General features: G+C 45.1%; 1 protein-coding gene across 5 annotated transcripts; it reads left to right on the plus strand.

Annotated features, from left to right (window-relative positions):
- The first annotated feature begins 5768 nt into the window (after window positions 1-5768).
- Window positions 5769-27275, plus strand: C5H11orf24 (chromosome 5 C11orf24 homolog). 5 transcript variants are annotated; one of them, XM_072338330.1, is made up of 5 exons: window positions 5785-5860; window positions 6231-6341; window positions 22321-22571; window positions 24870-24986; window positions 25500-27275. In XM_072338330.1, the coding sequence occupies exons 3-5, from the start codon at window positions 22415-22417 to the stop codon at window positions 26621-26623; spliced, it is 1398 nt and encodes a 465-aa protein (XP_072194431.1). In that variant the 5' UTR covers window positions 5785-5860; window positions 6231-6341; window positions 22321-22414; the 3' UTR covers window positions 26624-27275. The 5 variants fall into 5 exon arrangements, with proteins under 5 accessions (XP_072194430.1, XP_072194431.1, XP_072194434.1 ...); XM_072338329.1 differs by lacking the exon at window positions 6231-6341 and having other exon boundaries at window positions 5769-5860; XM_072338333.1 differs by lacking the exon at window positions 6231-6341 and having other exon boundaries at window positions 5839-5860; window positions 25503-27275.
- The last annotated feature ends 452 nt before the right edge of the window (window positions 27276-27727 follow it).

Here is a 27727-nt window from a genome sequence, read left to right on the forward strand (position 1 = left end):
CAGCTTCTGCTTAAACTCTTCTTTCCTCTCTCCTCCCCATACCTGAAGACTCTTACTTCTCTCTGTAGTAGTTTTCCTCTCACCTCTAGCAAATACCCTTTGTGTATGCCAATGGCGCTGCTTAAGAGCAAGCCTGTACAGAAGGGTTTCCACACCTCTAATTTAGAACAGAGAGATTGCAAAATGGGTCAGCAAAGAGCACCAGGCAGCAAGAGCTGTTGTAGAGATCAGTGGTCTCCAAAGTATGGTGCAGATACCCCAGCAAGTGACAGGATGACCCGTTGGGGTGCAGGAAGAAAATACTAGAACATCAGGTGTAAATGTATTGAATGAATAAACAGAGAAATATCCTTATTTTGGAGCAGAGTGCATGCTCAAAATTTTTTACTGATGGCAGCACACAATCAAAGAGTTTAGGCACAACTGGTTTATGTTACCACAACAGACCTCCCCTCCCAGGCTGGCAGGGGTTTGGGGCTGGAATGGTAGAGCTAAAACCCTCCAGGCAAGGAGCCAGTAGCACCAGCAATTTTAAGTCCAGTTCAAACCTGGATATAAAAAGAAAGAGCACAGAGAGAGGAGCGCCACATATGAATAAAGAAATGACCACGGAAAGAGCTCTGATGGGTTGGTCTCTGTATATATGCAAACTGCATTAGAGGGCTGGATGAGCAGAACAAGTAGGGTTGACATGATTCAGTGTTTGCCAAGCAGTTGTTTTCTGTTTTGAAGGGAGGCTGTGATGTCCTCAGCACAGAGGCTGACAGATGGTGATTTCTATTACAGTGAATGAGTACTTAGGACTGTCTTTCAATATAAGAACATACATTTTACTATCATTATAGGAAGCGAAACACAGGCTGCACATAAAGGGCAACGGATATTTTGTTCCATTAATGTAGACACTTGCAAACTTTGTAGTTTGCTGTAGTGTTAGGCAGTGCTTCAGCATTGTCATCTTGTGCTTTCAGCCTGTCATCTTAAAGAAAAAGCACGTGAAGCAAAGAAGGAAAATATTTGCCCACTGACAATTTAGGGACACGGTTGACTTATTATTTAAGAGAGAGTCTAGTTTTCTTTCGTGTTTCTTTTTCTTTTTTTCCCCTTTTCTCTCTAGTGCTGTCTAGAGGTGTGAATTCAGGGTAGGAGAAGGACAGGAGTCATTCTGGCGTGACAGGAGGGGCGGAAACCCTGCAAAGCTGCCCAGCATCGCCTCCGCTCCTCGACTCTCTACAACCAGCGCCTCTTCCTGCCTCTCTGTGTTACGCGTGTGTTTCTCTGTCTCCGTATTGCCATCTACCGGTGAGACTGCCAAGAGGCCACCGGGGGGAGCAAACCTCCCTCCAGCTGAGGGAGGCTCAGCCCCAGTGTGAAGCGCTGTACGATGTGGGGCAAGTTCCCCACCGGCTGACGCTATCAGAAGGGCCAGTGCCCCGCAGCTGTAGATGTGAGGTGGCACATAAATGGTTTGAACGTTGTTGTTCTGCTTCTGCGGTGGAGCTGAGTGTGGAACAGCACACAGAAGAAAGCCTGAAGCGATCTGAGTGAGTGCTGGTGTCGGGCCATTAGGGATTGAGTTCAGCTCTGCCCCTCAGTTGGTTTCATTCTGCTGTCATCAAAGTGGTGTGAGGGCCAGCTCCTATCAAAGATGCTAATTTTGGCTGACATGACAGCAGTGGGTTCATCAAGCCGAAAAAAAAAAAAAAAATATGAAAAAAAGACAAAGCAGTGAAGGGAAGAAGCTTTAACTCTTCTTTGTTTCCTCACAAGCTCTTGAAAAGGGAGCTGGTCCCTGAGCCACCCTCGGATGTGTAAATGCCCCTCGTCCAGTCCTGCTCCACAGGGGTGTTTGTACAACCAGCTTCTACCATCCCACTCCTTCTTTGACTCTTCTAGCAACCCTGGGACTTCCTAGATGAAGGCTGGGGAATCAACAGAGCTGTGGCAGGCCAGCAAGAAATGTCTGCTGGGGTACCTGGCATGGCCCCGTAATTGCTTCCTCCTGCTGCCCTTTCCCCTGTCAGCCCCAGGGTAGTTTCCGAATCTCTCCTTGACTAGGATATATCCCCCATGTGGCAGGGGAAAATCCACAATCAGCTCTGTTAATGTTGAACAGATTACTTTCCCAAACAATTGCCAGAAAGTATGTTACTGGTTAACCGCCCTCTCTTGCACTGGCAGTATCTGATGGCAGCAGCAGGATAAAGGCACTGCAAAACACTGTTCCTTGTCTTTTTCTGGCAGTGCACTGCCCCCCATCTAAAAAGAAGTTGGCACTGGAGCTGGTGCTACACCATTAGAGCAGCTACCCCATTCTTCATTCACTGTTCAGACTGGGTGTGACTTGTTTGCGTTGCTTTATTTCTTTGTTTTAAATAGCAATACAAAGGAAAAAAAACAACAACAACCCAACAACTACAGACTCCATAGGCTTGTTAATGCAGCCTTAGAGCTTGTCTGAATTCAGTAAAATGATTTGTATTAAAACATCACACACGCTCCACGCTGAGTTTATTTGTACAAATTTCTGCTCACCTCATTTTTAGTATAAAAATGATAAAGTCTGAGGTGGAAGGATGGTAAGAATGGTGTCTTGTAAAAATGCCTCTAGACATGAAGCTGGCAGCAGCACTGCCAGGTGTTGCTGGAACAGTCTTTGTGCCTTTAAGTTATGCATGTAGTACAGTATCTTCATTCTGCGCCTTGTCTAAGGCCAGAACACTGGTGGTTCAATGGATGCCACTGTTAAGGCAGGGAGCAGAGAGAAAACAATTCAGAATTCATCAGCAAATGCATTGTCTGCACGCGCTTAGACTGGAAAAAGCAAAACCTCTGCAGTGCTGTTTACAGAGCATTCAGTCAGCCCCAGCTTCAGCAGCACTAAATCCTCAGGTGCTCTTGGCATAGGATTAAGATCCTGTTCTGCGGTGTGAGGAGGTTCGAAGCAGGAAACACATTTTCACTTGAATAGGTTACATTCCAAATCAGGTGATGTGCAAAGCCTGCTATTTGAATGGAGAGGGAGCTCGATTCCTTCTCATGGCTCTCCTCTTCTAGCAGGACAAAACCACCTTTCAGCACAAAGGATCTAGGCTTAAATTCCAGATTATTACTTATAAGCACTCTTTAATCCCTTCAGGTCAAAACTTCTCCCAAGAGGGCTCTAGGCAAGGATGCCCACAGTGCCTGACTATTGTGAGCCTGGGCTTCCTCCACCCTTGGCCCGCATTTCTCTTTATCTCTGTCAAAGGCAATGGGCTTTGCAAGGAAATACACATGGAAGCAATGCTAGTCAGTGCCGAGAATGCTGGTTGGGTACTGGATATTACAGCAAATTGTGTCACGTGTCAGTTTCAATACGTGTCTGATAATGCACTGCTAGAACTATCTTCCATGCTGCTTCTGAGCTGTGAGGAGTTAATGCAGGGTTTCACTTGTGCTTCAGGGACTGTCATGGCTTCAGGAAGGCAGGACTTCTGGCAGAGAATGAGATCCATTTTTCATGATGAAGCTGCGGTAACATGATGCCAGTGGGACAATGGAGTCTGAACATAACGGGAGCATCCTGATGGGCTGTGAGTAATCTTATATCCATAGTTCAGTGAATGCACAGAGTCAATCTTTTTTAGCTGTTTGCACGTATTTAATTCTTCATAATAGCTCAAAATGCAATCATTTGGATGCTCTGTCACTGTGACCAATTCTTTAATTAGGTTAACATTGCTACAAACATGGTACTACATGAGAATCTAGGCTTTCAAATAAGTCTATGAAGAGTATTTGGAATTTTAATTATAGAATTTTAATTACGGAATTTGACTTTTAGGTAATTGCTTGCAGTGGATGGAAACCCCTATGCTCAGATAGGAGGGGGTTAGCTCACTGAAGCTGCAATTTGCTTATCTGCATTTCCACTTGTAGGGATGCTTGCTACATATTTCCACATTTCCCTGCAAACACCAAATCCATTTTGAAATGACAGTCAAGATTCTCATTCCTCTTGACTGAAGAAGCCAGAAGGTTCTGAAAAGCCCCAACTGCAAGAGCTGGCAAGACTCACAATTTGGTGGGACTGAAATCAGGGCAGTGCAAGATGTGAGACCAGAAAGGAACTCCAAAGCATCAGTATGGGCTTTTTTTTCCTCCCCTCACAATGTGATTTTCATTAGTCATTTACTCAGCCTAGCAGATGCCAACATGAAAACTATGCAAAGAGCAAATCTCTTCCTCAAAGTGTAAATATTTACAGACCATATTCAATGGTATTTAGAACTCTGCAAACATATTGTCAACAGTTCTATCCAGTCTCTTCCCTAATTGCTGCCTGAGAGTTGGCAGAGGCATGTCCTCTGTGCGAACATGGTTATGGGGAAAAATAAAAAATGATAGCAGGCTAAATAAGTTTCTGGATAATTTGACTGGAGTTACACCAGGATGGAATATGGCCTGCAGCAGGTTAAGCTCTGGTAGAAGAGCTTTGACATAACACACAGAGTTGGAGAGGTGGTTCTTGAGCCCCTAAGGGACAGCTCTCCTCCTGCAGACCATGGGTCTGCCTTGGCACTGTGCTAAAAGGGCCAGGTTTAGCCTTCCACATATTAGAAGGGATGTAACTCCACCTCTTCTCAGATGCAATAAGAAATGAATGACTATTTTTTGCATCGCCTCACCTGAAGTTTATTTGAGTAATTCAGCAAAAGCAAATACTCCCGATCCTGATCACCATCTGTTCTGGGGGAAATATATATATGTATAAACATATATTATTTTATTTCTTAAACACAGAACTGTTCTTTGTTCATGTTCACTCATGGCAGAACGTTCTCTTTGTTCGCATGATCACAGCTTTTCTTTAGTACCTGTATTTTTCCTATTCCGCTTCTGGCCTTCTCCATCCATATATATGTATATGCTCTTGTTCCCCACTACACCAGCCCTAGAGGCTACGTGCTGCCCTTTTGCTCCATCGCTGTGCTTGGTCCTGTCAGATACTCTGTTCTACAGCACACAGTCCTTCCCCCCGCCCAGTTTCAGCTGTCTCTTCTAATTCTCCTGAATAGCTGAGCTTCTTCCTTCCTTCCTCCTTCCCTGGAAAGGAGGGGAAGGAATATTTCAGTGTCAGTATCATACACGGAAGATGGAACGATCTGTCTGTACAATGGATGCAGGCAGACGTGCTTTAGATTGAGTCCTCAACGTGGAGCTCTGCATTTTGTCTGTTTTTAATCATCCGATGGATCAGGATATCAACTCCTCCTCCTCGTTGCTCACTTACAAAAGAAAATGTGTGTTCTAAAATTACATCGGAACGTGTGACTGATTTCAGCATCATTGTCATTCATGGCAATGAGCAGCTGAAATCCTAATGTGATCTGAGGCGGCAGAGGCTCCTTCTTCACCTGATCGCCGGCACAAACACAGCACAAAGCACACAGCTTTGGAGCAGACGGCTCCAAATCGAGCACCTATGGCTTAGAGGAAGCTGTGCTGGTGCCATGTCACAGTCGCACACAGTATACAAGCAGCCCCAGGGCCGGCAGTCCCCGCTCACCCGCTACGCCCCTCCCTACGTAACTTCCGCAGGCGCGTGGCTCTCCGCTCGTTGTTTCCGGGCTGAGCCGCTCCGCCTGCGCACCCGGAGGCTCCACCCCACCGCGGCCGGAGGGGGCGGGGCTAGAGGAAAGGGCGTGGTCTTGCCGGGATGGGGGCGGGGCTGAAGGCCTGCGGGCCAATGGGAAGAGGAGAGGGGCGGGGCCAGATGCGGTGGTGGGGCGGGGCGCGGCCGAGGCATGTGGCGGGGCGCAGCGGCGCGGGGCTGCTGTCCTTCCCCTGGGGGCTGTATGTGGTCGCCTCCGCCGGGGTGAGTGTCTGTTCCGGTCCGTTGCCGGGCTCTTGGGCCTGAGGGAGCGGACATCGGGCTGCGATGGGACCGCTGGGGAGCGCTGGTGTTGGGTGCTCGTCGTGCGGGGCTGGAGGTGACGCGACGTGCGTGGGGAGCGGGGAGCTGCTGGGGTGATCGGGGGAGATGAGGACCTGCGTGCGTGGAGGGCTGGGAGCGACCTCTGTGCTCGGGTAGCGGGCTGCTGCCATGGGTTGGTGCGCTGGGACCTGGCGTACAGATCTTACTTTGTTCTGAGGGAGCTCGGGAACGGCGGTGCTTTCTTGGTAGCCTCTCTTAGTCCTGTGTGACTCCCAGGCGCTCTCTGTCAACTCCTCTGGTTGCCCCCCAGACCGTCCCTGACCTGTGGTGGCAGTGGTGCTTACTGGAGGCTGGAGAGATGTGCCCAGACACCTCCTGCTTGAATAAATAACGTCGGCTGCGTGGAACTGAGATCACCTTTGTAAGTGGTGTTCCACTTTGGCGTTGTAATGGAATCTCTTATCTCTTCATACCTTAGAGGAAGGTTCTCAGCATACTTAGCTGTCCCCTGGGCATTGCCGTGGTGCAGGCAGGAGGCTCTGAGCTTCCAGTGCAGAATCCTGGGGGCTGGGGTTAGGGCATCCCCTAGCCCTTCTCTGTGGTCTCCCAAACTTTGTCTTGTAGGATTGGTCAAGACAAATCCTGTTTCAGTGTGCTTTTGTATAGGGTGTGTAGGTGCCCATGCATTGGCTGGCCCAATCCCTTGGTCAAACAGCAGCACTCTTTCCCAACTAGCCACGTTATTTGGCTGCTTATCGAAGACACACCACAGAACTGCCAACCCTCCCTGCCTGAGCTAACCTGCAGCTTTGCTGTGCTGGGTGAACTCCCTGATAGCGAGCACCCCGTGCCCTTTAGACCTCACAGCCTTGTGGCTGGTTGACAGTGTGTCTATAAGATATGTGTTGATGTGGTGTCTCTCGCAAAAGCGTGTGTATTTCTGTATTAATCTCATTCATTTACCATGATCGTCCTCTATAGGTATATTAGTGCGGCCCATTAGATAGTAATGGGTGGTTTAGAAGGGGTATTTCCATTCTTATTAGCTTGTATGTCTAACGTAGATCAGAGCACTTGCTATGTGCATCTCCTGCTTGGTTACTGTTGAAATGCATCGTATGCATTTATAGGCACAGATCCTGTTTGCATTTTCATGGAGAAGAAGTTTGGACTACGTGGCCCTTAACTTGTAGGTGCAGGCATCTTTGGTTTGTGTTTTAGTTGTAAATTCCCTGCTGGATTTGTGAAACCATCTGCCAGAAAGCGCACTTTGCATCTGGTTATCTGCTAATGAAATTCTAATTGGAACCTCTGTGCAACCCTCAGCCTTCCAAATGAAGTCTCCTGGTGCAGACTTTGCAAAGGCGATAAAAGTAAATTTGCAAGTGAAATTTCAAGCTTCAGTGATGAAAACTGTCCATGCTGAAGGCCTGATAATGTATTTTAAAATCTCTCGCTGCGTAGCCTGGATTATAGAGCAGGTGCCCTTTTAAATGTAATAGCTGCCTTTTCCAGCAGCGGGTGACAAAGTTTTTAAGGGAAAACGTTGCAAGGATGTTAGCAAATGGAGATGTTTGTTTTAGGCAGTGTGTGCAGGAAGTGTCCAGAACGTTGCCTGATGAAACTGTGAAGAATGGATTGGTTTGGGGGTAGGTTTTTGCTTCCCTTTGTCTCTGGAAAGCCCATAGGAAACATTTTCTTTTAGTACACAGTCCTGCTGACATCTCCGTGTGCTCTGGTGTATGGCATGAAGCGAACACATGTTCTGTGTGCTGTCATTCACACTTGAACCAGTTTCATAAATGGGAAGCATTATAAAGCAAGACCAACCAGAGTTCATGCCAGCATGTTTAAAGTGAGAAATGATGGGGCGTGTGGAAGTAGGAGGAATGAACCTGTGAACAAAGCTGTGTGCTCACACACTAGAGAAGCAGGTGTGTGGCAGAGGCTGCTTCATCCTGGTTGGTGTGCACGTTGTGGGCTTGGGGCAGTGCTGTGCTTGGTGTTAAAGTGTTTGGTGTTCCCTTTACAGGTGTGCTGCAGCTCTTCTGCTCTGACCTGTTACTAGGTTGGAAGTCTGTTGTCACGGTTGTGTTCGGCCAGTGTTTTAGTTCATCCTTCCCCTTGGGCTGTTACTTGAGGTTTGATAGAAACTACTAACATTAAGAGCAATTATGCAATGGGAAAGCTGAAGAACCCACTGCTTCCTCCTTCAGTGCTTCTGTGCAGATCCTCAGCTGCAGCGAGTTGCTCCAGCTGTTGTGCAGAATGATGGCAGCCCATGCCAGCTGACTGCCTGCCATTTGAAGGGCTTCCATCAAGGCCAGGTGACTTTTTGAAGGGGATGTTCATCCCATTAACATGTACCTGGCACAGAGTTCATTTCTGTGGCAGGTGAGAGAACCCCCGCTCTGCACAGTGATTGCTGGATGGGATGTTGTGGCTTGTGCTGAGCTGGAAGCCGAACTGTGTGTTCTTAGCTTGGAGAGGTCTCAGCTCATTCTGATTCATGATAGCCACCCTGCTACTGAGATAGCCTACATGTTCAGATTGAGGATGGCTCCCAAAGGGCAGTTGGGTCTGTTGGCTGGAAAGCCAAGAAGCCTTCCGAGGTTAACTGTGTGATATTCCTTGAGTCTGTTCTGAACTGTGTGGAATTAGCAAGCACTTTGTGTTTTTTTTCCTCCCATCAGTCATGTTGCTTTGGACTAAGTTTGCCATTCCCGTTTGGTGAATGAGATTTGGAGGAATTAGTGAAGCTTGTGAGTTTGACAGCTGGGGTGTAAGGATGCTGCTGGCACCATGGGCATGATAGCGATGCTGGAAATGAACACTGGCAGAAGTTAGCTGTGTGCTTTGCAAATGTCACTCACAGCTCCTACAGCTCTTGGCTGCTGGTGCAAGAAGGCTGCCTCCCAGGTGGCGTACTGTAATGCCTGCAGCAGAGTGTTGCCTCCTGGGTCAAACGCTGTCTCCTTCCAGTGGAGTCCCTGCTGTAGGGGTGTGTGATTCAGGGTGAGGGTGGAGGCTGATGGCTCTGCTCTGGCATTACCCTGGGTATCCCTGCAATGAGGCCTCCTTGGGTCCATTTTGATTTCAGGCATTTTAGGTGCCAGAAGTCCTGGCAGCGTTCTACTAACTTCGATGGCTTTGCTTTTCTCTGCTGTTGTGGATCTCTGTGATCTGATTTTGACATTTGGTGCTGAGAAGTGGAGGTGTTGTTGCACTGACACAGCTGCTGCTGAGCGTCACCAGGTTGGACTGTTGGGTCACCTTGAAAGGGGAGGTTATCTGTGTACAAATGCCATATTTCTTCTTCTCTCAGCCCCCTTCACAACCATCGCTGCTTTTTCCAAGGACAACCCTCTTCCTAGGCCTGTAAGGTGGATGCGCATTGGAGTGAGTCATCAGCATGACAGGCCTTGTTGAGTCCTTTAGATAAATTGCTGTGTGGTACAAAGCATGACAGGGAACATTTACCTGGCTTGGTATATGGGAGAAGCATCCTCGTACCAGTAGAGAACTGGGGAAGGAAGGCACTGGGGTTGCCTTCCTGAAGCACTGGGGAGATGATGCTCAGCATGGAGAACTTCTTGGGCAGAAGATCTTCAGACAGAGAAGATGCAAGGGTTTAAAATTGGCTTGAAATAATAATAATAGAAGTTAGAGAACTGTAATCTGGTGGAACGGATGAATGTTCTCATTGAATTCTGTGTATATATTTGTGTTAGATTTATATTTCCTGGGCATGGGGAGGATTTGCACTACTTCAAATAAATCTGGCTTTAAATCCACTTACTTAAACTCCGAATACAACTTGAATGTGAAGACCAGGCTGAAATCTCATTAAATTTAATAGGATTAAGCATGTTCTTTAGCCCAGTCGTCTTGTCTATCTTTCTTTGTTTGGCTTCTCTGTATTAAATAGCAGGATAAACCTCTGTGCTCTACCATCTCTTTGGGAAAATGCTTTGACAGTCTCAGGGGAGTGGTTGCATACAATCATATTTTACACTTTTTTTTTTCCCCCTGTGCTTTCAGCTGCAGCCATTCAGTATGCTGGCTTTTAATGGCTTTTGCTCCCCTGAAGGCCTGAGAACTCTTGACAGCAATTCACAGTTACAAGTGTTTGTGTGGTTGCTACCCTGGGTATGGTTTCTGCAGTGAAACAAGTGAAACAAGGTGGGGGAACCCTGACCGGTTCCTCTTACAGCTATAGGCAAGCTGTTCAGTGTTCCCGTGCCTCCTGCTCCACCCCATGAGGTAAGGGGTGACCAATCCATCCCACCTCTGCTGTGCTCTTCTGAACTGATGCTGTGTTTGCTGTGGGCTGATCTGTGTTACAAAGATGTACATGTATCAGCAAAGCTGTGTGTGGAAGCCATTTACATTATCTGCTTCTCTTTTCACTGCCTTAGTTACACGCCTCCCCTCCCTGACAGGGTGGTATCTGGACTTAGGCTCCTATGTCTACACGAAACAAAAAGCGTGTTGGAAAATGCCATGGAAAAGCTCTAATTTCTCACCCAATAACAAGCAGGAGGTGGGCTTGTTTGGCAAGTAGGGGATGAGGCTTTCTGATGGTTGAGAAATGTCCAGCAATATGTTAAAATTCCCCCACATTGGAGCAAAGAGCATCCCTATTTTTTCCCTAGATATCTACTGACAGTCTTCTGGTTTTTGGCCTAATTGCTAACTTAATAAACAGAAAGTGTTGCTGTAAACATTTTTGTAATGCTTTTCTCTATGGTGCTGATCCAGGACTTTTCTTTCCTCACTTTCCTCTTAGGTTATCACATCCTTTTGTTTCCAAAACAGTGTCTCAGCTCATCTGGAAAAATGATGTTGTCTCTAGGATCTCTCAGTAGCTTCTCTGAATCTTTATCTGGGTTTCTGTCACTCTTTGACCTGAAGAAGCTTAATAAAGGAACAATGTGCTTTCCTGTCCTTTCTCCTCTGGAACATCTTACATTTTTTTAGTTCACATGTAATGAATAGCTTCGGAGATTTCTCGGATACGAAAGACAATTTCCTGTTACAAAAGCTGTGCTAACTCTTTCTGAAGCCTCGAAGCCAGATGTAATTATTTTTGGGTGCTGATTTTCATCTTTGTCTTTCTGGTGTACGACAGTGCTTTTGGCGAGCGGCCTGCAATTTGTATTTGCCACACAGATAAGGCAAGCTCTCTGTATTCGGGATGTGGTGACCATCTCTGAGATGCCAGACAGTTGGAGCAGGCATGTGCTGTGGTTGAAATCACACTTTTGCCAGTGTCTGGGGTATACGTGTCTCAGGTGAGGGTATTTTGGGCAGTGAACCCCGTAGGAGAACTTGTTTATGCTGAGTTATTAGCAGGGTGGCACCCTGATCCCTTGGGCAGCTTTATAGGCCAGCAGGGATCCATGTGGTCTGGTGGTGCCCACTGTGTTGAAGTGCAAGCAGCTTCATCCCTGATGAAGGAGAAAGTGTTGACTTGAGTTTTGTTTAAAGAAGCAAAACAGTCCTCTGCATTTAAGCAGCATGCATATTGATATGGCAGTGCAATATCACAAGCCCGCCAGCGGTTGTGTGACTTTGTTTTATGTAGGTCACAAGTTCCATTGGTTCTGCTAGACTTACTCTCATTTTAGAAAGTTATTTGTTTAACTTGGTATGTTTGAAGAACTGGTGCTGAAGGCAGGTAGCTGGCGTGGGAACAGCTGATAACTTTCTGTAGGGTCACTTGCTGCTTGAATTTTAAAGAAGCGTGTTGCCTGCATGGATCTGTAACACAGATGGCTTTGCTGCCAGATGGAAGTAGGGCTGCATGGCACTGAGTTAATTTCTATTTTAGAGAGCAGCTTTTGACTGGATCGGGTGTATTTGTAGATTCCCACTTGTTCTTCTGTCCGTTGCGAAGGGAACAGGGATTTCTTGAACTCAGAAATATCTCATTATATCCAGAAGCTGGATTTGTGTTTCTGTGGCTGCTGCTTTGAAAAATTGCCCCTAAAAGTGATAAGTACTGTCACTGGTGGTAGAAGTCCCTTGTGTACAATACCTGTTATGTATATACCATGATGCAGCCAAAGCATGTGTGCTTACCGTTGCTCCTGAGCAGGATGCAATGGAGTCTATTCAGTGAACATTCAGCTGTAATGAAGTGCATTTCCTGTATTGATGACCCATCTTCATAAGGAATATCTGAATGAGAGTTTTGGAATAAAATGGAAACAGAAAGTGCTGGTGGGAGCGGGGTCGTTCTTCCTTTGCCTTGCTGCTGTAGGTCTTGGTGCTATTAGCACATCATTCTTTCTGCTTTGTATGTTCTACACTTGGTCTTTGACCCCTCTGAAACTGGAAGCAGATGTAATGCAAAGTGGAGTAGGCAAATGGTCCCCTGGGGGTTGACTGGGAACTGCAAACCATTCTGTTAAATGAGCTCTTAGTTTATTACATGTCTTGGAGTAAACCCATTGATTTGTAGAAATGTATTGTTATCAGAGCTTCCTTCCAGTTTTAAAGTACCCGCTCCACAATTGTGATCCATTAGGTGTATCCCACAGTGCAAAGTGCTACCACTGAACATATTCAATGAACACAGGGTGCCATCCAATGAACGTAGGGTTGTAATGCTGGATTTCCTTTAGCAGTGATTAATCTTAGTAAAGGATGACTGGATGTAGAAGAGAATTTGTAAATAGAATTCATGCACAAAGTTGTTTTAGTATTTTATTAGATTATATGCAAGAGATAACGGAGAGCCCACAGGCAGATTTACTACGTTTGTGTTTCCTTACTTATATTGTCACCCCGATAACAAGGTTAAGGCAAAGATGCTGAATGAGCAAAGATGTTAGAACTGAGTGTAAACAGTAAAGAGGGGCGTGTCCTGTCTGTTCTACATGGAAGTAAAATGCACCTTTTTCTGGTACTGTGATAGGTTTAGTAGGACTTTGTCCTTGGTAGGTTGGGATTTGCTCTGTTGGCTGCTGCCGTGTAAATCTAAAGGCAGATTTCTGTGAAAGGCCAAAGTGCATCTTTTAAAGAGGTGCTTCAGCATTCAGTCTACCCCTCTGTGGTGCAGAGTTTGACCTTGGTCTACATGCTGGCCTCAGAGCTGGCTTTTGTTTGTAAAAACTTTGGAATTACAGAAGCTTTACCACTAGCTGCATTTTACTGAATCAAGGGAACCTGAATTGGTGCCAATTCACTTTGTGTACCTGGCCTTCAGCTGGTGCAGCTCCCTATTGCAGCTCACTGATGTGTATGTTGTGTATGGTTGAACAATCTGTAATGGGAACAAAAGCTGCCAAGGGGTGGATTTGTAGGTGGAGGCCATGAGAGCCGGCTGGTGAGACTTTCCAGCCCATGAGTTTGTCTAATGTGTAGTTTTGAGGCTCCTAAACTTGCTTTGAGAAGAAGGGTTGTTCCTCAGTATTGACTGCCTGTGTCCTCACTTATCAGCATTTATAGCCAGAGACTTGAGCAGCAAACTGGGTTTGAAGAAATGGTGGCATTTAGTAGGCAGGAGGTACATGTTAATTCAAGTGCAAATTATTCAATTCTTGGCATGCCACTTACTATATGTTTGATTTCATTCAGTCGCAGCCTGTTTCACTTGTTGATTCTTGACTTGTAATGGCCTTGGGCCATTACAGATGAAAATAGACAGGTTCGTATTTGATTAGGCTGGAGCTGAATTCTTCTGAACAACATTCAGCATACTGACAAAAGTGATAAGAGTTCCTACTTGATCCTAGCTGTAGGTGTCTCTGTTTATTGGAGGGGAGATGGACTAAATGACCTTTAAAGGTCCTTTCCAACTCAGGTGATTCTAAGATTCTACTTGTAGTGTGACTTTCACAGGTTTGTCCTTATTTCTGTTCTTGCTGTCCATGCTTGGTCAGCCTACCTCAGACAGTCTCTTGTCTCAGATAATTAGTGCATGCTGACCAGAGTGGGCTGTTCTTGTTATTCTTTTGGTATTTCTAGTCCATTGTTCCCCTTGTTACAGGATCAGAATACCTTTGGCATAAAATCAATGGCCAAGTTTTTTTTAAGGGGTTCAGTCTGTTGGCTGCTTTTACAGTTCACAACATCTGGAGGAGTGGAACTAAGCACCTGCTGTAGTTTTCAGTCCAGGTATTGTAAGCTGAGACAGGACTTATAACTCAGAGTTTTTGGTTTTGGAAAAACAAACACATGAAAGGATGAGTATCCCTGAAAGAGATGTTGGAAAACTTGAAAGTGAAGGAGGTGTCTTATTTGATCAAATAATATAGATGGGAAGATAAAGCAGATAAAGTTTTAGAAATGAAATTCTCATCTTCTGTTGCTGTACTGCTGGGTAAAAATTGGGACTGAGGTAAGTATGGAGGCATCTGAGGGTGCTGCAAAATAATATCTGTCTTTGGACCCTATACGGAACATGAAAGACAAGTTAAAGGAATAATGCAACTTTTCACCTCTGTGCCTTTGGTGCAAAGGCAAAGCAGTGTTTGCAGTAGTTGTTAACCTCTGCTGGTTAGCTGTGCTGCCTTGGCAGCTGCAGGAATCAGTGAGAGTTTGGAGAGGGAAGGATGTTTCGTTGTATGTTCTAGTGGTTTAAGTTTAGCTTGGTATATAGCTTACAGAAGTCTTACTGGCTATGAGGAACCTACCATAGAAAGACCACCAAGAACTAGGAGAGCTGCTACTGCATTTGATTCTCCTTTTGTTTAGAAAAATAGACTTGGCTAATCTTCCTGACCCACCACGCCTGGTGATATCCATGTCCTTCAAACTCACAGAGCAGGGAGGTGTGTGGCCAACAGCTTTCACTTGTTATAGCTGTAAATGTCTCCCTGGCTTGGAGATTTTGGAAATAATCTTTTGATTTGTGCACACGTACATATGGTGAAAATATCTTGGGAGTTTGTTGGCATGTGTTAAGCTGGAATGTCTTTTTGCTGCATCTCACCTGGCAGCTCTTCTGTATAAAGCTACCTTTTGTTTTTAACAAGAGTTTTAGAGCTTAAAAAGGGAAGAATAAAAAGGGCTCCTAGATGATAGGAGTTTTTTTGGTTGATTTGCTTTTGACAAGGACCTACAGTGGAGGCAGATAGCTTTTGGTTTAATATTCCATGTTTTGAGGATTTGCACAAAGTTCCTACATCCTTAGAGAAAAGAAAGACCCAGCAGTGCTCTCCTTAGTCCTGCCTTATAGAACGGAGCAACAGATCCCAATGCAATGACTGCTGCATGGGAAAGGGGAACTTTCTTCTCTGCTCCTGAGCTCTCCATGGCGTTGCCTTATGCTTTTGTAATGTAGGGTAGTGTGATGTTTTTGCATGGCCCTGCTCAAAGTCATGCACAGGCTTAACCTGAAGAACCTTATGTTCTGGATGAAGCTTTTCTGTTTCAGTGAGGGCCGGCTGGGGTGGCTTCTCTGGGGGCAACTGGTGAAAGCAGTTTAATTAGAAACATATGGGGTCAAATGCCCTGCGTATGATCTCCTGTTCCAGTGAGATAACAGTGAACCTGAACATTCAGTGTCATTTTGGGTATAGGTCAGAACAAGCAAGGTTGCAGTTCTGTTGTACTGCACATTTTCATTGCTTGGAAGAATTCGTGTTGACAGATTTATTGTCGGTTCCCAGCTTTATACGGTTACCCTTTGGCAGTTCATTTCTCTTCATATGAAAATGGGATTGTTTCACGTATTCTGAAACAAGCTGCATTTTCACAAATGAAACAGCTGTGCAGTCATTTTTCATAGGAGAAGCCCTGTCGAGTAGCAGTTCTCACCATGTGAAGTACAGAACAAGGGGGTGAGCATGGGTGAGGAAGGACAGTGGGTGGTGATGGGAGGGCTTCTTGTGTTTTAGGCTTTGACAGTTGTTTTTGTTGGAGGCAAGGCTTGATGTGTGTTAGAGTGAAGCCTCAGTAGTGCCAGCATGCACCATCCTCATTAGTTAAGTCAGAACTCTGCAAACTGCCTCATGCTCAGTGATGGAAGAGGGGAGGGGAGGTGGGAGCTGAGGTGCTCTTTGACATAGAAGGTGGATAAAGCTGATAAACATTCAAACCAAAACCAACCGAGACAAAGCCAACCACAAAAACCACTGCTGCTTTATCTGCCACAGACTGTGAGTGAGCAGCACAATGTGGCTCCCACAGGAAGCTGGAGGTGGAGAAAGAACCTGAGCTTTGGTTTTGCCAGCTGCCAGACATGGGCTCTAACCGCTAAAACCTCCATCCTCTCTGGGTTTTTTGTAGGGAAAGGAAGACTGAGCGAGTTGCTGAAAATCTGGAGCCTGAAGTGTGTCATCTGCACACAGTGTGTCATCTGTGGGAATTAAGTCTGCCATTCAGATCCTGCAATTAGTCCATTTATTGCATGGAAATGGCTTCGCATTTATTTTTGCTGGAGCACGGGGGGTTAGAGGGGGCTTCTGGGCATAATCCATTCCAACCCCTGCTTCTTTTCCCCATTGTTATTACTGGAGAGCTTTGCAGAGCATAGCCTTGGCCCTGTTTCATGTGTCATACGTTGGTCAGCATGGAGGCTGAAGTGCTTTCTACATGGGGAATGTGTGTGTGTCAGCCAAGTCTCCATGTGATCACAGAGTTTCCCTGCCAAATTTGGAGCTCCCACCACCTTTTGAACAGTCTTTGAAGTGTTTGTTCCAATTACGCAGAGTATTTGAAAGTTCTGATCACATTAACTGTTTGGCCATTTACAAGCAGCAGAATGGATTTTCTTGCAGGTAGTCATAGTCATGGACACGTGCTTGCTGCAGCAGCTGCAAACTTCTTTTGAAGGTCATCATTTCCACCGCAGGCTTTAGAGCCTGCAGCAGTTCAAGCAGCCTCACTGGAGGCTGCCCTTAAGAATCTAGCATGGTGGAGTTTCTGTGGGCTCTGGCTTTTTAGGATTGGTTTTGCCTTTCTTGTGGACATAGGTAGGGAGAAATCTCAGCAGAGGCAGCGGCAGACCACAGTGGTGTCCATCTAACACTGTGTTCTGTTCTTCTTGCTGCTGTGAGGAGTGCCTGCTGCTGTGAGGAGTGCCTGCTGATGTGGAGGAGTGCCAGTTCCTCTGTAATACATGGGCAGCTGTGCACTGTTACATTCTGAATAAGATGCGTGATAGGAGAAGAATGTCATTTATATTCCTTCCTGACTTGCACCGACATCTTATTTCAGAGCACATGTAGCTTGCATACTTGTGTAGCAGCAGATGGTGCTTCTCTTTGTGGAAGGGTCTGACTCCTGGCAAGGAACAGGGAGATGTTCACCAGAGAACATTTCTGTGGTTGTAATGATTCAGTGCTGTTAAACATTCTAGGCAGTGCTTGTTGAAAATGAGTGGCTTTTGTACATCCCTGTCCTTATGCTGAGCTACTAGAAAGTGTGAGCTGCTCTGGGGGCACAAGCCTTGAATGCCCTACTGGGCACATCATCTCCCAGTGGTTATCAGATACAGCTTGTGAGGCAGCAGCCTAGCCTGGCTGGCGTATCCATGGCTGACTTCTAGGTGTGTCTTTCTTGAATATTCCCTCAGAGAGTACAAGAACTCTGCACATCCCACTTCAGTCATCCTCCCAGTGGAGCATTTTAGTAATACTGGAAGTGATGGGGAGAGTTTTCATTAGAACAGCAAGTGGACATTTGACTGCGATAGCTTGGCTTTGCTAAGAAAGTAGGCTGCTTTGCACAGTGTAAATGTCTTGGAAATAAAGGAATTGAGCTCAGCCCTGGGACCTGGTTGCCCAGAGAGGTTGTGAGTGTCCATCCCTGGAGGCATTCAATGCTGGGCTGGATGGGGCCTTTGCCAGCCTGATCAGGTGGGGGGCAGCCCTACCCACGGCATGGGACTGGATCTGGCTTTAAGGTCTCTTCCAACCCAAACCCTTCTATGATTTTATGACTCCTACCTAGACATCAGCAATATATTCTCTGCCCTGTGATCCACAGCACTCCTGCTTCAAAACATCTGATCAGTTTGTCCTTTGTTGTTTAGAGCAGGGGAAATTTTGTAGAAACAGCTGTGTAATTTGTCATTAACCCTCCTCAGGAAGTAAGGGAGCTTAATAACTCCAAGGCTGCTGGTCAGAAAGTGATGCAAGTTCCTCTGGCTGCGCTCAGCTAGCCATGGGTTGTGCCCAGTGGGAGATGTTGGGGAGGACATATTAAAGCTTTCTTGCTGGGATAAGTAGTTCCCTGCCCATTATCATCGTTTCTCCCTCTCACTCACTGGTGCAGCTGTGATTCAGAAACCTGTCTTGTTTGCTTGGATGCTGCCCCTTCTGTTCCCAGACCTGTCCGTATGTGCCACTTCAGGGACAAGCTTGGAAAGCCAAATGCTTCTCAAGATTGTAGCACAGATTCTTTGCCTCCTGTGTTCTGGCCTTGATTTTTAGGACAATATGTGCACATCTTTCCTTAGCAAAGCCTGGTTTAATTCTGTTTTCTAGAAATGTGAAATACACACTTGTTCTGATAGCTGACGTCACACAGAATATTTAGCAACAATATTAAGTTGAAGCCAGGCCTTATGTCTTTTCAGCTTAATGAGAAAAATAGCCTCGTTGTTTATAGAGTGCATTCCACCCTTGTTTTCTCTGTCTTGTTGTTCTGAGGACACCAGGATCCTGTAGTGTGTCCTCATGTTATTTCCCTGCAGCACAAGGAGCCTTGCTGAGTTCCTTTCTGCTCTGGCCTGGCCCACAGGAGCATGAACTGCACGGATACCTTTCTTGCAGTGAAGAAAGAGGCCACAATCCCTGCGGCTGTGTGCCATGTTCTTTTCTTTGGATTCCTTTGGAGTGGTTCTGTGCTATACACCACCTGCTGTGCACCTTCCTACCTGAAACTGCGCTGAACCTCAAAGTTTCTTTGCACCTTCTGTCAGAAATGGGCAGAGATGCTCCAGGGGAACAGAAGATGATTTATTTGCAGCTCTCTGACCTTATTTCGTGCCTAGTCCACGCACACTTGTTGGTATGAGTTTTGGAGCAGTATGTGCTGACTCTGACAGCTCAAAAGAGCACATGCTGCCCTAAATGACTTGCTTTGTTTGCTCACTTTGCACCTGTGATCTCTAACACACGCTTTCCCTCCTCCCACATACTGGTCTAATTGTACCTCACTCCTTTTGCCATGCTGTGTTCAGGCCGTGCACGTACCTTGCAGCTGCTTAACCGAGGCTGACCGTGAGGGCATGGAGCCAAGAGTTCATATTCCAGGGGCTGCTCTCGCAACATCACCTCATTCAAATGGATGTTGTTTGAAATAACACTTTGATTTTATTTATTCCACCCCTCACCCCCCCCCCATCATAGATTCCTTTGCTTGAGTTCAGGGAAATCAGCAAGAATGGAGGCACACTTCTGAAAGCCAGCAGGCAGTGCCCTCTGGATGTCTGTGTACATTGCAGAGCCATCAGTCATTCAGTTGTTGACTCAAAGTTATTCTGGTTTTGTTCCCTGTTGATTTGTAGCCACAGATGGTAAAAGTAAATTTTACACTTCTCAGAGTGTAACTTTGTTTTTTGCTTTTTTGTTTGTGATTTATTTTTTTTCCCCCTCAGATTCTATTCCTTCACTGTCTTTTGTGGTTTGGTTTGACTTTTAATTTCCTCGGGGGATGCTTTACATATGGAGAAGGTGGTGCTCAAAGAACGAATTGTGCCTTGATTTCTCAAGATTGCTTTTGGTAGTGCCAGTGTTGGTTTTTGTTGTTTCTGACTAAAGCAGGGGATGGTTTCTTCTGCGGAGCAACAGAGTCGGGAGGGGAAGCTTTAGCAAGTGCTCTTCTGGGACATAGCTGTGTGGAGTGAACACTCGGTGGAGTTTCTTGGAGGCAGAGTACAAATGGAACCATATGGGACGAGTTAAAAGCATGAGAGGAAGGGAGAAATAAAGCTTATTATTGCTTGTAATTATAAAAGGTGGTGATTAAGTTGGAAGAGCGATCTGTAAGTAATTCTGACTCTTGCTATGGACGTATGGAATTGTGTGAAGGTTTGATTCATCTGTGTGTAGTCTTGCCACCACACCACCCATATTTACCACCTCCTGAGCACCTGTGTGTGTGCCATGTAAGCATGTCCATGCTATGCTATCTGTTCTTAATCCCCTATTAGTGCTATCATTGTTGTTCTCCCAGAGCCTTTTGGTCAAGTCCAATGACTGCTGGGCACCAGCCATGTTTAAAGTCACAGAATCATTAAGGCTGGAAATGACCACATAGATCACCAGGTCTCACCACCAACCCATCCTCAGCGTGTCTCTTAGTACCACATCTAAATGTTTCTTGAGCACCTCCAGGGATGGTAAGTCCACCACCTCTCTGGGCAGCCTGTACCAGTGCATCACCACTCCTTTTGAGAAGAAAGATTTCCTGATATCCAGCCTGAAACTGCCCAGTGCAACTTGAGGCCATTCCCTCTCGTCCTGTTGCTGTTATCAGGGAGAAGATGCCAATGTCCACCTCTTTTTAGATCATTGTAGAGAGCAATAAGGTCACCCCTGAGCCCCACTTCTTCTCTGGACTGGACAAAGGAGTAAATGCATATATTGCTGCAGAACCAGTTCGCTCCTGTTGACCCTTCTTGGGCTATAAAATATATATTTTTTGTAAGCCTTCTTATGCCTTCTTACCTTGAGAGGGTACTGCAAACATCAGCAGAACTCTCTTTAAAACGTGAAGCTTCCTCTTTAAGATCTGGTTTTCTCTGTGAGCCAGGTACTGCTTGCTGAATCTCTACTGGTGACTTGTGAACTTGAAACAAACAAACAAAAATCCCAGCAAAAACCCTGCAACTGTTCCTGTGGCAAGCTGACAAACAGTGCTCTGAACACCTTAATTGTTGTACAGGGCTGTGGTTGTGCAATGCACAAGTCTCCCCTGAACAGAACTGGGCTGGCAGGCCTAGATGGGGCTGGTGAGCTGCCATTTCCTGCCGGGGCTTGAAACGCTTCCAACTGCCAAGTGGAGAGACCCAGCAATGAACTTCTGGCTGGAGTGAGAAACATACTTGGAAAAAGCTCTTTATAACTGGGATAAATATGAGGTAAGCAGGAAAGGTGCATTGGGAGGCATGTGGCACTTCCTTACAGAACTTACAGAGTGACTATGGATGCTCAATTTGATGCACTGCAACTTGCAGTCAGGATTTGTTCCTACCTTTGACTTACTGGCAGCCCAGCACAATCTCAAATAGCTGTTGAGTCTTCACCCATTCCCAGACAGGGTAGTGTTGAGTTTAAACCTGTTACCCTGATCAGGACTTTGGAAACTAGAATAAGAAGAAAACTCAGAAAATTTCCTTAAGGCATCAGAATGTCACAATCTAGAGTTAGTAATAAATATTATCATGGACTTTTGTGGAGGGCTCTAATGCAAATTCTTAAATACCCAGATGTGGCTGGGACCAGAGTTCAGAGCTCAAGGTAAACCTTGCATGTGTGGTGAAATCAAGATTGCAGGCTTGTGCTGATGGCTGTTGGATGCTTTCTGCTCTGCTATTTAAACCATTCACGCATGTGGCTCATTCTCTGTGCTATGATCTGTTTGTGTCTTCAAATGCAATAGCCATGTACACCTCTGAGACATCAGGCAGAGTTGCATCTTGACACTTCTTGAAGCACATGACATGTCTTATCGTAACTTTGGGATGAAGACTAAAGCTTGCTTCAGGAGTGAGAAAGAGCTGCCTTTAAAAGCTACTTAGGGAAGAAGTCAACATTTAGTCTGATTTTGACAATCATCAGCAGGAAAATCAAAGCAGGAAGGAACCAGTCCTGATGCTTGATTGTGACTGACTTGCCATTAAGGAAGCACTGGGTTCTGGGTATATATGTATGCAAGATCTGTAGATCCCTATGTTACCAGTATGCTCATGTTGGTGAAAGCATTTCTACTGAGCCTGGGGACAGATGAAGGATTCCAGACTGAGTCCAGAGGCACTGCATCTGTGCTGCCATGGCCGTTGAGTTTGGCTCTGTACACTCTGGGTATTTGACAACAGCCAGATAAACTCTGCCAGCTAAAGTCGGAGCATTATGTAGCAAAGCTCTTCCTGCTCTTTGTTGGTGATCTTGGCTGCAGAAGATAAATTTCATGTCTTAAAAACCTTTACACCTTTAAACCTTTTCGCTTTTGAATGTTAAGGAAAATAAAGGAATAAAGTATAGCTTTTGCATTGAGTTGTTCTCTGTTGGAGTCAAAATGCTGTTTCCAAAGAAAGACACTGAACTTGGGAATAGGCTTTTCCTGCCTCTGCTTCATTGCTTTTATGTTGTGCAATGATACCCACTTGCCTTTTGTGCTTTTTTTTTTCCCCATTCCTGCTGTTAGGAACATGTTTAGTAAAACACTTCAAGCACAACCTTTTCATCTAAATCAGTCATTTTCTTCTTCTTTTGTTCTAGGGATACTGCAGCTGATCTGAAGGTGATATAAGAAAGCATTCTCCTGTACTGCAGGCTCCTGGAAAGAGAGCTGCCTGCAAGGCCAACCCTGAAGATGTGGACTGCCATTGTATTCTTCCTACTGGTTTCCTTCTGTATATGCGAAAGCAGTTTTTCTGTCCTGAAAGCCCGAGGAGTGCATGTAGTGCAAATAAAAAGGCTAACAACTGAAGAGCAATGCAGGCAGGCTTGTAAAGACCCAGCTGCTTCAGGTAAGGTTCTTGTTTTTAGGGCAGGAATTCCAGCTGGGTTTTCCCTTCCTTAAAGGTCTCTTCTGCTCCCCTGATAACAATCTTTTATTTTTTTTAATAGCTCCAGTTGTTTATGGACATTTATAAGCATGGCTTCTTTGTGCTGTACTTCAGTTCTAAATAATTTCTGACAGCTTTGGTTAAATTGAAACCAGAACAATAATTTCTTATGGCCTTTCTAGCTTTCATAAGAAACAGCATTCATGTGCACTTAGTATGCGGTAGTAGCGTGCAAGTGCAAATGGTGTTAGGTCACTTGACTTGAAGGGTAATTCCATGCTGCCAGATGTGTGCAAGTGAACAGTGCTACAGAGTAGACAGCTGCATTGCAATGAGTAGTCTTTGCTTACTGGTCTTTGTATAGTTGTTGTCTTTTCCCCCTTAGAAATGAATGAGTTGTTAATTATCCTGCTATCAAGAACAGAATTAAACAAGGCCAGGGAAGGTGAGAGCCTTGTGGTGTCTACCTCTGAGATGTCTTTATACTTCTAAAGGAGTCTTGAACTTCTAAACAAGTCTTTGAGAGGTGTCCTTGTTAAGGACCCTGACTTATTTAGCCACGTGTGAAAGCTTGTAGCATCTACAAAGAATCAGTGATGCTGTGGTAGAGATGAGACAGTAAATGAATGTCTGACAGCCAGGTTGATAGGAACATCATAAGGATGCCTACTTTTTAACACCTAGAGTTTTTGAGCTCTTGGCAAGGATCTGCCAGTTGAAGATTCCCAGATTCCTGGTAAGCAAAGTGAACCCACATTGGGAAGGAAATAAACTTCTGTTATTCCTTTTGTGTCACAAGCCACGCTCTAGCTTATGAGTTTAGCACTTTCCCAGGATGTTTCTGTGATAGCTGGTCCAGAGATGGGAATCTCAGTGTCTGAACAGCCTGGGTCAGAGAGCAGTGCCACCTGGTCATCATTCTGGGTGGTCTTATGTGTATCTAGGGAAGATAAAGGGAAAATACAGTATGTCTGCGAGAGCAAATATTCCTGGTCCCTGCTTCCCCAGTACATGTGTACATTTGGTTTCTGCTCGCTGTAGAGGATCTGGAGTTTCTTTCCAGTGACAGCAGATTTAAAAATGAAATAAACCACTTTTGTATGGCAAGATCTTGATGCTTGTTGCCTACCTGCTTTCCTTTCAAAATGGCTCTGTACAGCTTTTGTTGTCCCTCCAGTTTCTGCTTTTTTTTTCAATCTGTGGTCTCCTCATTGCAAATTAGCAAAGGGGAGTGACTGGGGGCAAGAGTCTTGCATCAGCTGGGGCCTCGGTCTCCAGCTCCAGGTTCTCATTGAAGGGAGCACTCATCAATCCACTTCCATAGGTGTACTTTGTTGTCCTGGGGGCAGCTGGATGCGTTTCCGATGATAGCAGAAATCAGAGTGCTGTAACAGTGCTGACCCCATCCATCCTTTTCTGAACTAATTTGAACTGATTTAAACTGACTTAGATGTATGGCTAAGGCCAAGTATGGTGATGGCTTTTTGTTTACCCAAGAAGCAAGAAATGACACAACTTAGAATAGTAGATGGTCTGTGAGTCTTTTCTAGCATAGCTTGTCAAGAGAGGAACAGAAGGTGGGATTAGGAAATGGCACATTCAGCTGCATGTAGGGGGATTTCTTCAAGCTCATGATTTTTCTCCAAGCTCTTCTGGTAACAGTGGCAGCGTGAATGTTTTATTATGTAAAGTTCAAGCCTCTGATATCCTTAATATTCTCAGTGAAGGTAACTCTCCTGGTAGATAAGAACTTTAAATAAAACCATATGTACCACATGTGCCTGTTCTTTGCCCTTTCTTAAACTTCTAATAGAACACAGAAACAAACTACTGCTACTACTATACATTTAAGTTTTCTTTAATCTGCTGATGGGTGGTCAGTTGGACTCGTACATGATTCATCACATACTGAGTGTTCTGTTATCTTCTCCCGTGGCTGCTTATTACAGCACATGTTATTTCCCAGTCCCTGAAATGAACCACATGGTATGGTGATATTAATACAGAATTTCAGCATAACTAAGTCACAATGGAGCCTGTTGAAGATATCTGTGGTCCAAACCCATGTCAAAGCAGCACCAGCTTTTTTCCTTCATTAAGATATCTAATGTCTAGTATGCTAGCATTTAAATGGGATCGAGGCAAGGTTTTGAAGAATCTGACTGAAAGCGAAGTCTGTTCTGGCCTGAAGGCTTTTGAGTGTTCTCTGTGTGCTTTGCCAGGATTACTGACCAATTACTTGTCTCCTGCTGTTTTTAGGTAACCATCACTGCAACTGGTCTGTGTCCTACCAGAGTCACTGTGTCCTCCTGCGGTGTGACCGGCTGAGTGTGTGCCGGAATGCTGGAGAACAAGATATCAGAGATCTGCTGGGAGGTAACCATGCTTCCAACTCTTGCTAAATCCAAGATCTGATCCTTTTGCCTTAAATTTAGACCATCACCGGCTTTCAGCTGGGAGTAGATGGGCTGTGAAATACCTGCATAATGATTCTGTAAACTGGAAGAATTGTTTTACTTGTTCAGTAACAGCTCTGGCACCTATGCATGTGTGATATGCCTTTGGGTAACTTTTAATTAGAACTCACCATTTTAAAGGCATGATTCATTGAGACCATTTGCATTCCACACTCTGTCCTTCGGAAAATAAAGGCATAACAGTTGTACTTGTATTCTTTTAAGAGAAAGGGAAAATATTTTGGCATTGTTGTTTTTTTCTGGAATTTTTGTGCCAGAGGCAGCAGGCTGCTTATTTAATCAGGGCAGCCTTGGTAACATTTTAGTTTCAAGGCAGAACACTCAGAAGTCACCTCAAGCATGAGTGAGTGAGGTCAGATTTGGGCTTCAGAGTTTTATTATTAGGGAACTCATTGTTTCTTTCTCTTTAAAGAAGTTGTCTTCCGGGAAAGGGAAACTCTCCTGTTTCACCACCAGAGCTATCAACAGGAAAAAGAGAGGACAGTAAATGCACAGGTTGAACAGCACAACAGAGAAAATGGGTTTTTTTCAACCACTCAGGCTTACAGGATACACTTGAGGCATTTGCTTGTTGCTCACTCAGCAAATGCAGAAGCAACAACTGCAAGCAACGGTACCACCACTGCAGTGGCCACCAGTACTACCACAGTCATAGCGACTGGTAAAACTATGACTGTCCTCACTGCAACTTCTGAAACAACTACCGAAGCCTCCAATGCCTCTGGAAGTCTCCAGACTACAGCCATGTCATCCGCTGTCTTTTCGCCCACTCCTGCTAATGTTACTGCTTCCACTTCCAGCAATGTCACCAAGCTTCTGATCACCACTGAAAGTGTAGGAAATGGTAGCTTTGGTTCAGTACTGCCTCCTTCTTCCACTTCTACTTCTCCCCTTGCTGCCACTTCTAAAGCAGGTACTCAAATGAGTGAAACACAGCAGTTTAACCCGGCGAGCACTTCCCGCTCCAGTAACTTCACTTCTGTCGGAGATGGGCTGAAGACACCAAGCCCACCATTCAACACCTCCACCCAGCAGGATGCCCAGACCTCTGCTGCACTCACCCCCTCTATCAGTCCACATTCTGTGAAGCCAACAACTGTAATGTTGCCAGAAACAAGCAAAGCTCCAACATCCTTGAGTGTATCACCTTCTTTGCAGGGTTCTACCAAAGGTGCCACGGTTTTGACTATTGGCCCTACATCAGAAGCTACGACTGAGCATGTGATAAAGTCAACATCTTACGTTCCCTCTACTAAGCATACAACCACAGCTCCAACAAATGCACCTGGTACAACAACACTGAGCACTGCAGAAACTCAGGGCACAAACAATGAGTATCTTCTCGTCGCTGCTGAGCCTCTGACTCAGTACTTGGTGGATAAGAGTTTGCTTCTTGCGGTGCTTTTATTTGGTACCTTTTTTTTAATAACTGTTATAGTTCTTTTTCTCATGCAGGCTTATGAAAGTTATAAAAAGAAGGATTATACGCAAGTGGATTACCTGATCAATGGAATGTATGTGGACTCAGAGATGTGAAAAGGCGGGGATGAAGTAACGGTAAAGGGAGATGGAAAGGAGATTGAAAACCTACCCAACTTTGTCTTCCCCATTTGCCTATAACACAAACTGAAAGTGCTTCCAAAGTTACTTCTGGTGCAATTTAGGAGAAATGCCATGTACTGTAGTAAGAAAATATATATATATATTTTTTATTCAACTGCAAGAGATCGCTTTAAAAATAGTCATTCTTAAAACTCTTCCGTAATGCACAATAGCTTTGGCCATTATTTTTCATTGCAAAACTAAACTATCACAAGGTAAGACAGCATCCTCTGAAAACAACACGGTGCTTTTCACACTGTTGGAGTGCAAGTTCATCATGTTTCATTGGCTTCATGTGCTCTTCTCTGGAAACAAAGCAAAGGATGCTCCCAGCTCTTACAAAATGCTCTGACATCACTAGATGAGCAGTGTGAAATATTGCCGCAACAGGGAACTTCTAATCCAATGTCATGTTTCGGTACGCTTCTTGCTTGTTAAGCGGTCTGTTTACAAGGCATTGTAAACACTGTCCACTGCTAATCCAAGATATCTTTTCACCGTGGAGCAGATTACCATGCCTCTACATTTACATGATCTTATTTTTGTATTCATTCAATAAATGGGGCCCTGAAAGGGCATACCTTGTTGTATTTCTGTTTTCGTTCCTGTCCTTGCCAGCTTAGCAGCAGACAAGTGGCCTTTTGGGGTTTATGCAGATAAGCTCTGCTTGAATGAGACTACAGGGTCTTAGAAGGCTGCACTGGAGGTGCAACTGTGTTGTAGAAAATGCTGATCATCTTTCCAAGTATGGCTTCTGTTCATTCAGAGTATTATGCTGTCATTCTCCCAGGTATGCAGACACACACTGACCTTAGTGTGCTTATTAACTGCCATGAATGGAGCATCAAGCTCTTTTCTTGTGTTCTGGACCAGCTTAGAGTCACTGATCAACTGGAACTCTTACTACGTGTGTACACACAGCTGACCTCAGACCAGCAGCTGAGAGACAGTAGAAAGCACTTGATTTTTTGGCAAACAAGCGTTTAATTTCACTCTTATTTGAGCGAAGTATGTATACTGCTAGCAAAACACTGGATC

This window comes from Excalfactoria chinensis, chromosome 5 (genome assembly GCF_039878825.1).
Source record: "Excalfactoria chinensis isolate bCotChi1 chromosome 5, bCotChi1.hap2, whole genome shotgun sequence".
In the NCBI taxonomy this organism is placed as follows: domain Eukaryota; kingdom Metazoa; phylum Chordata; class Aves; order Galliformes; family Phasianidae; genus Excalfactoria; species Excalfactoria chinensis.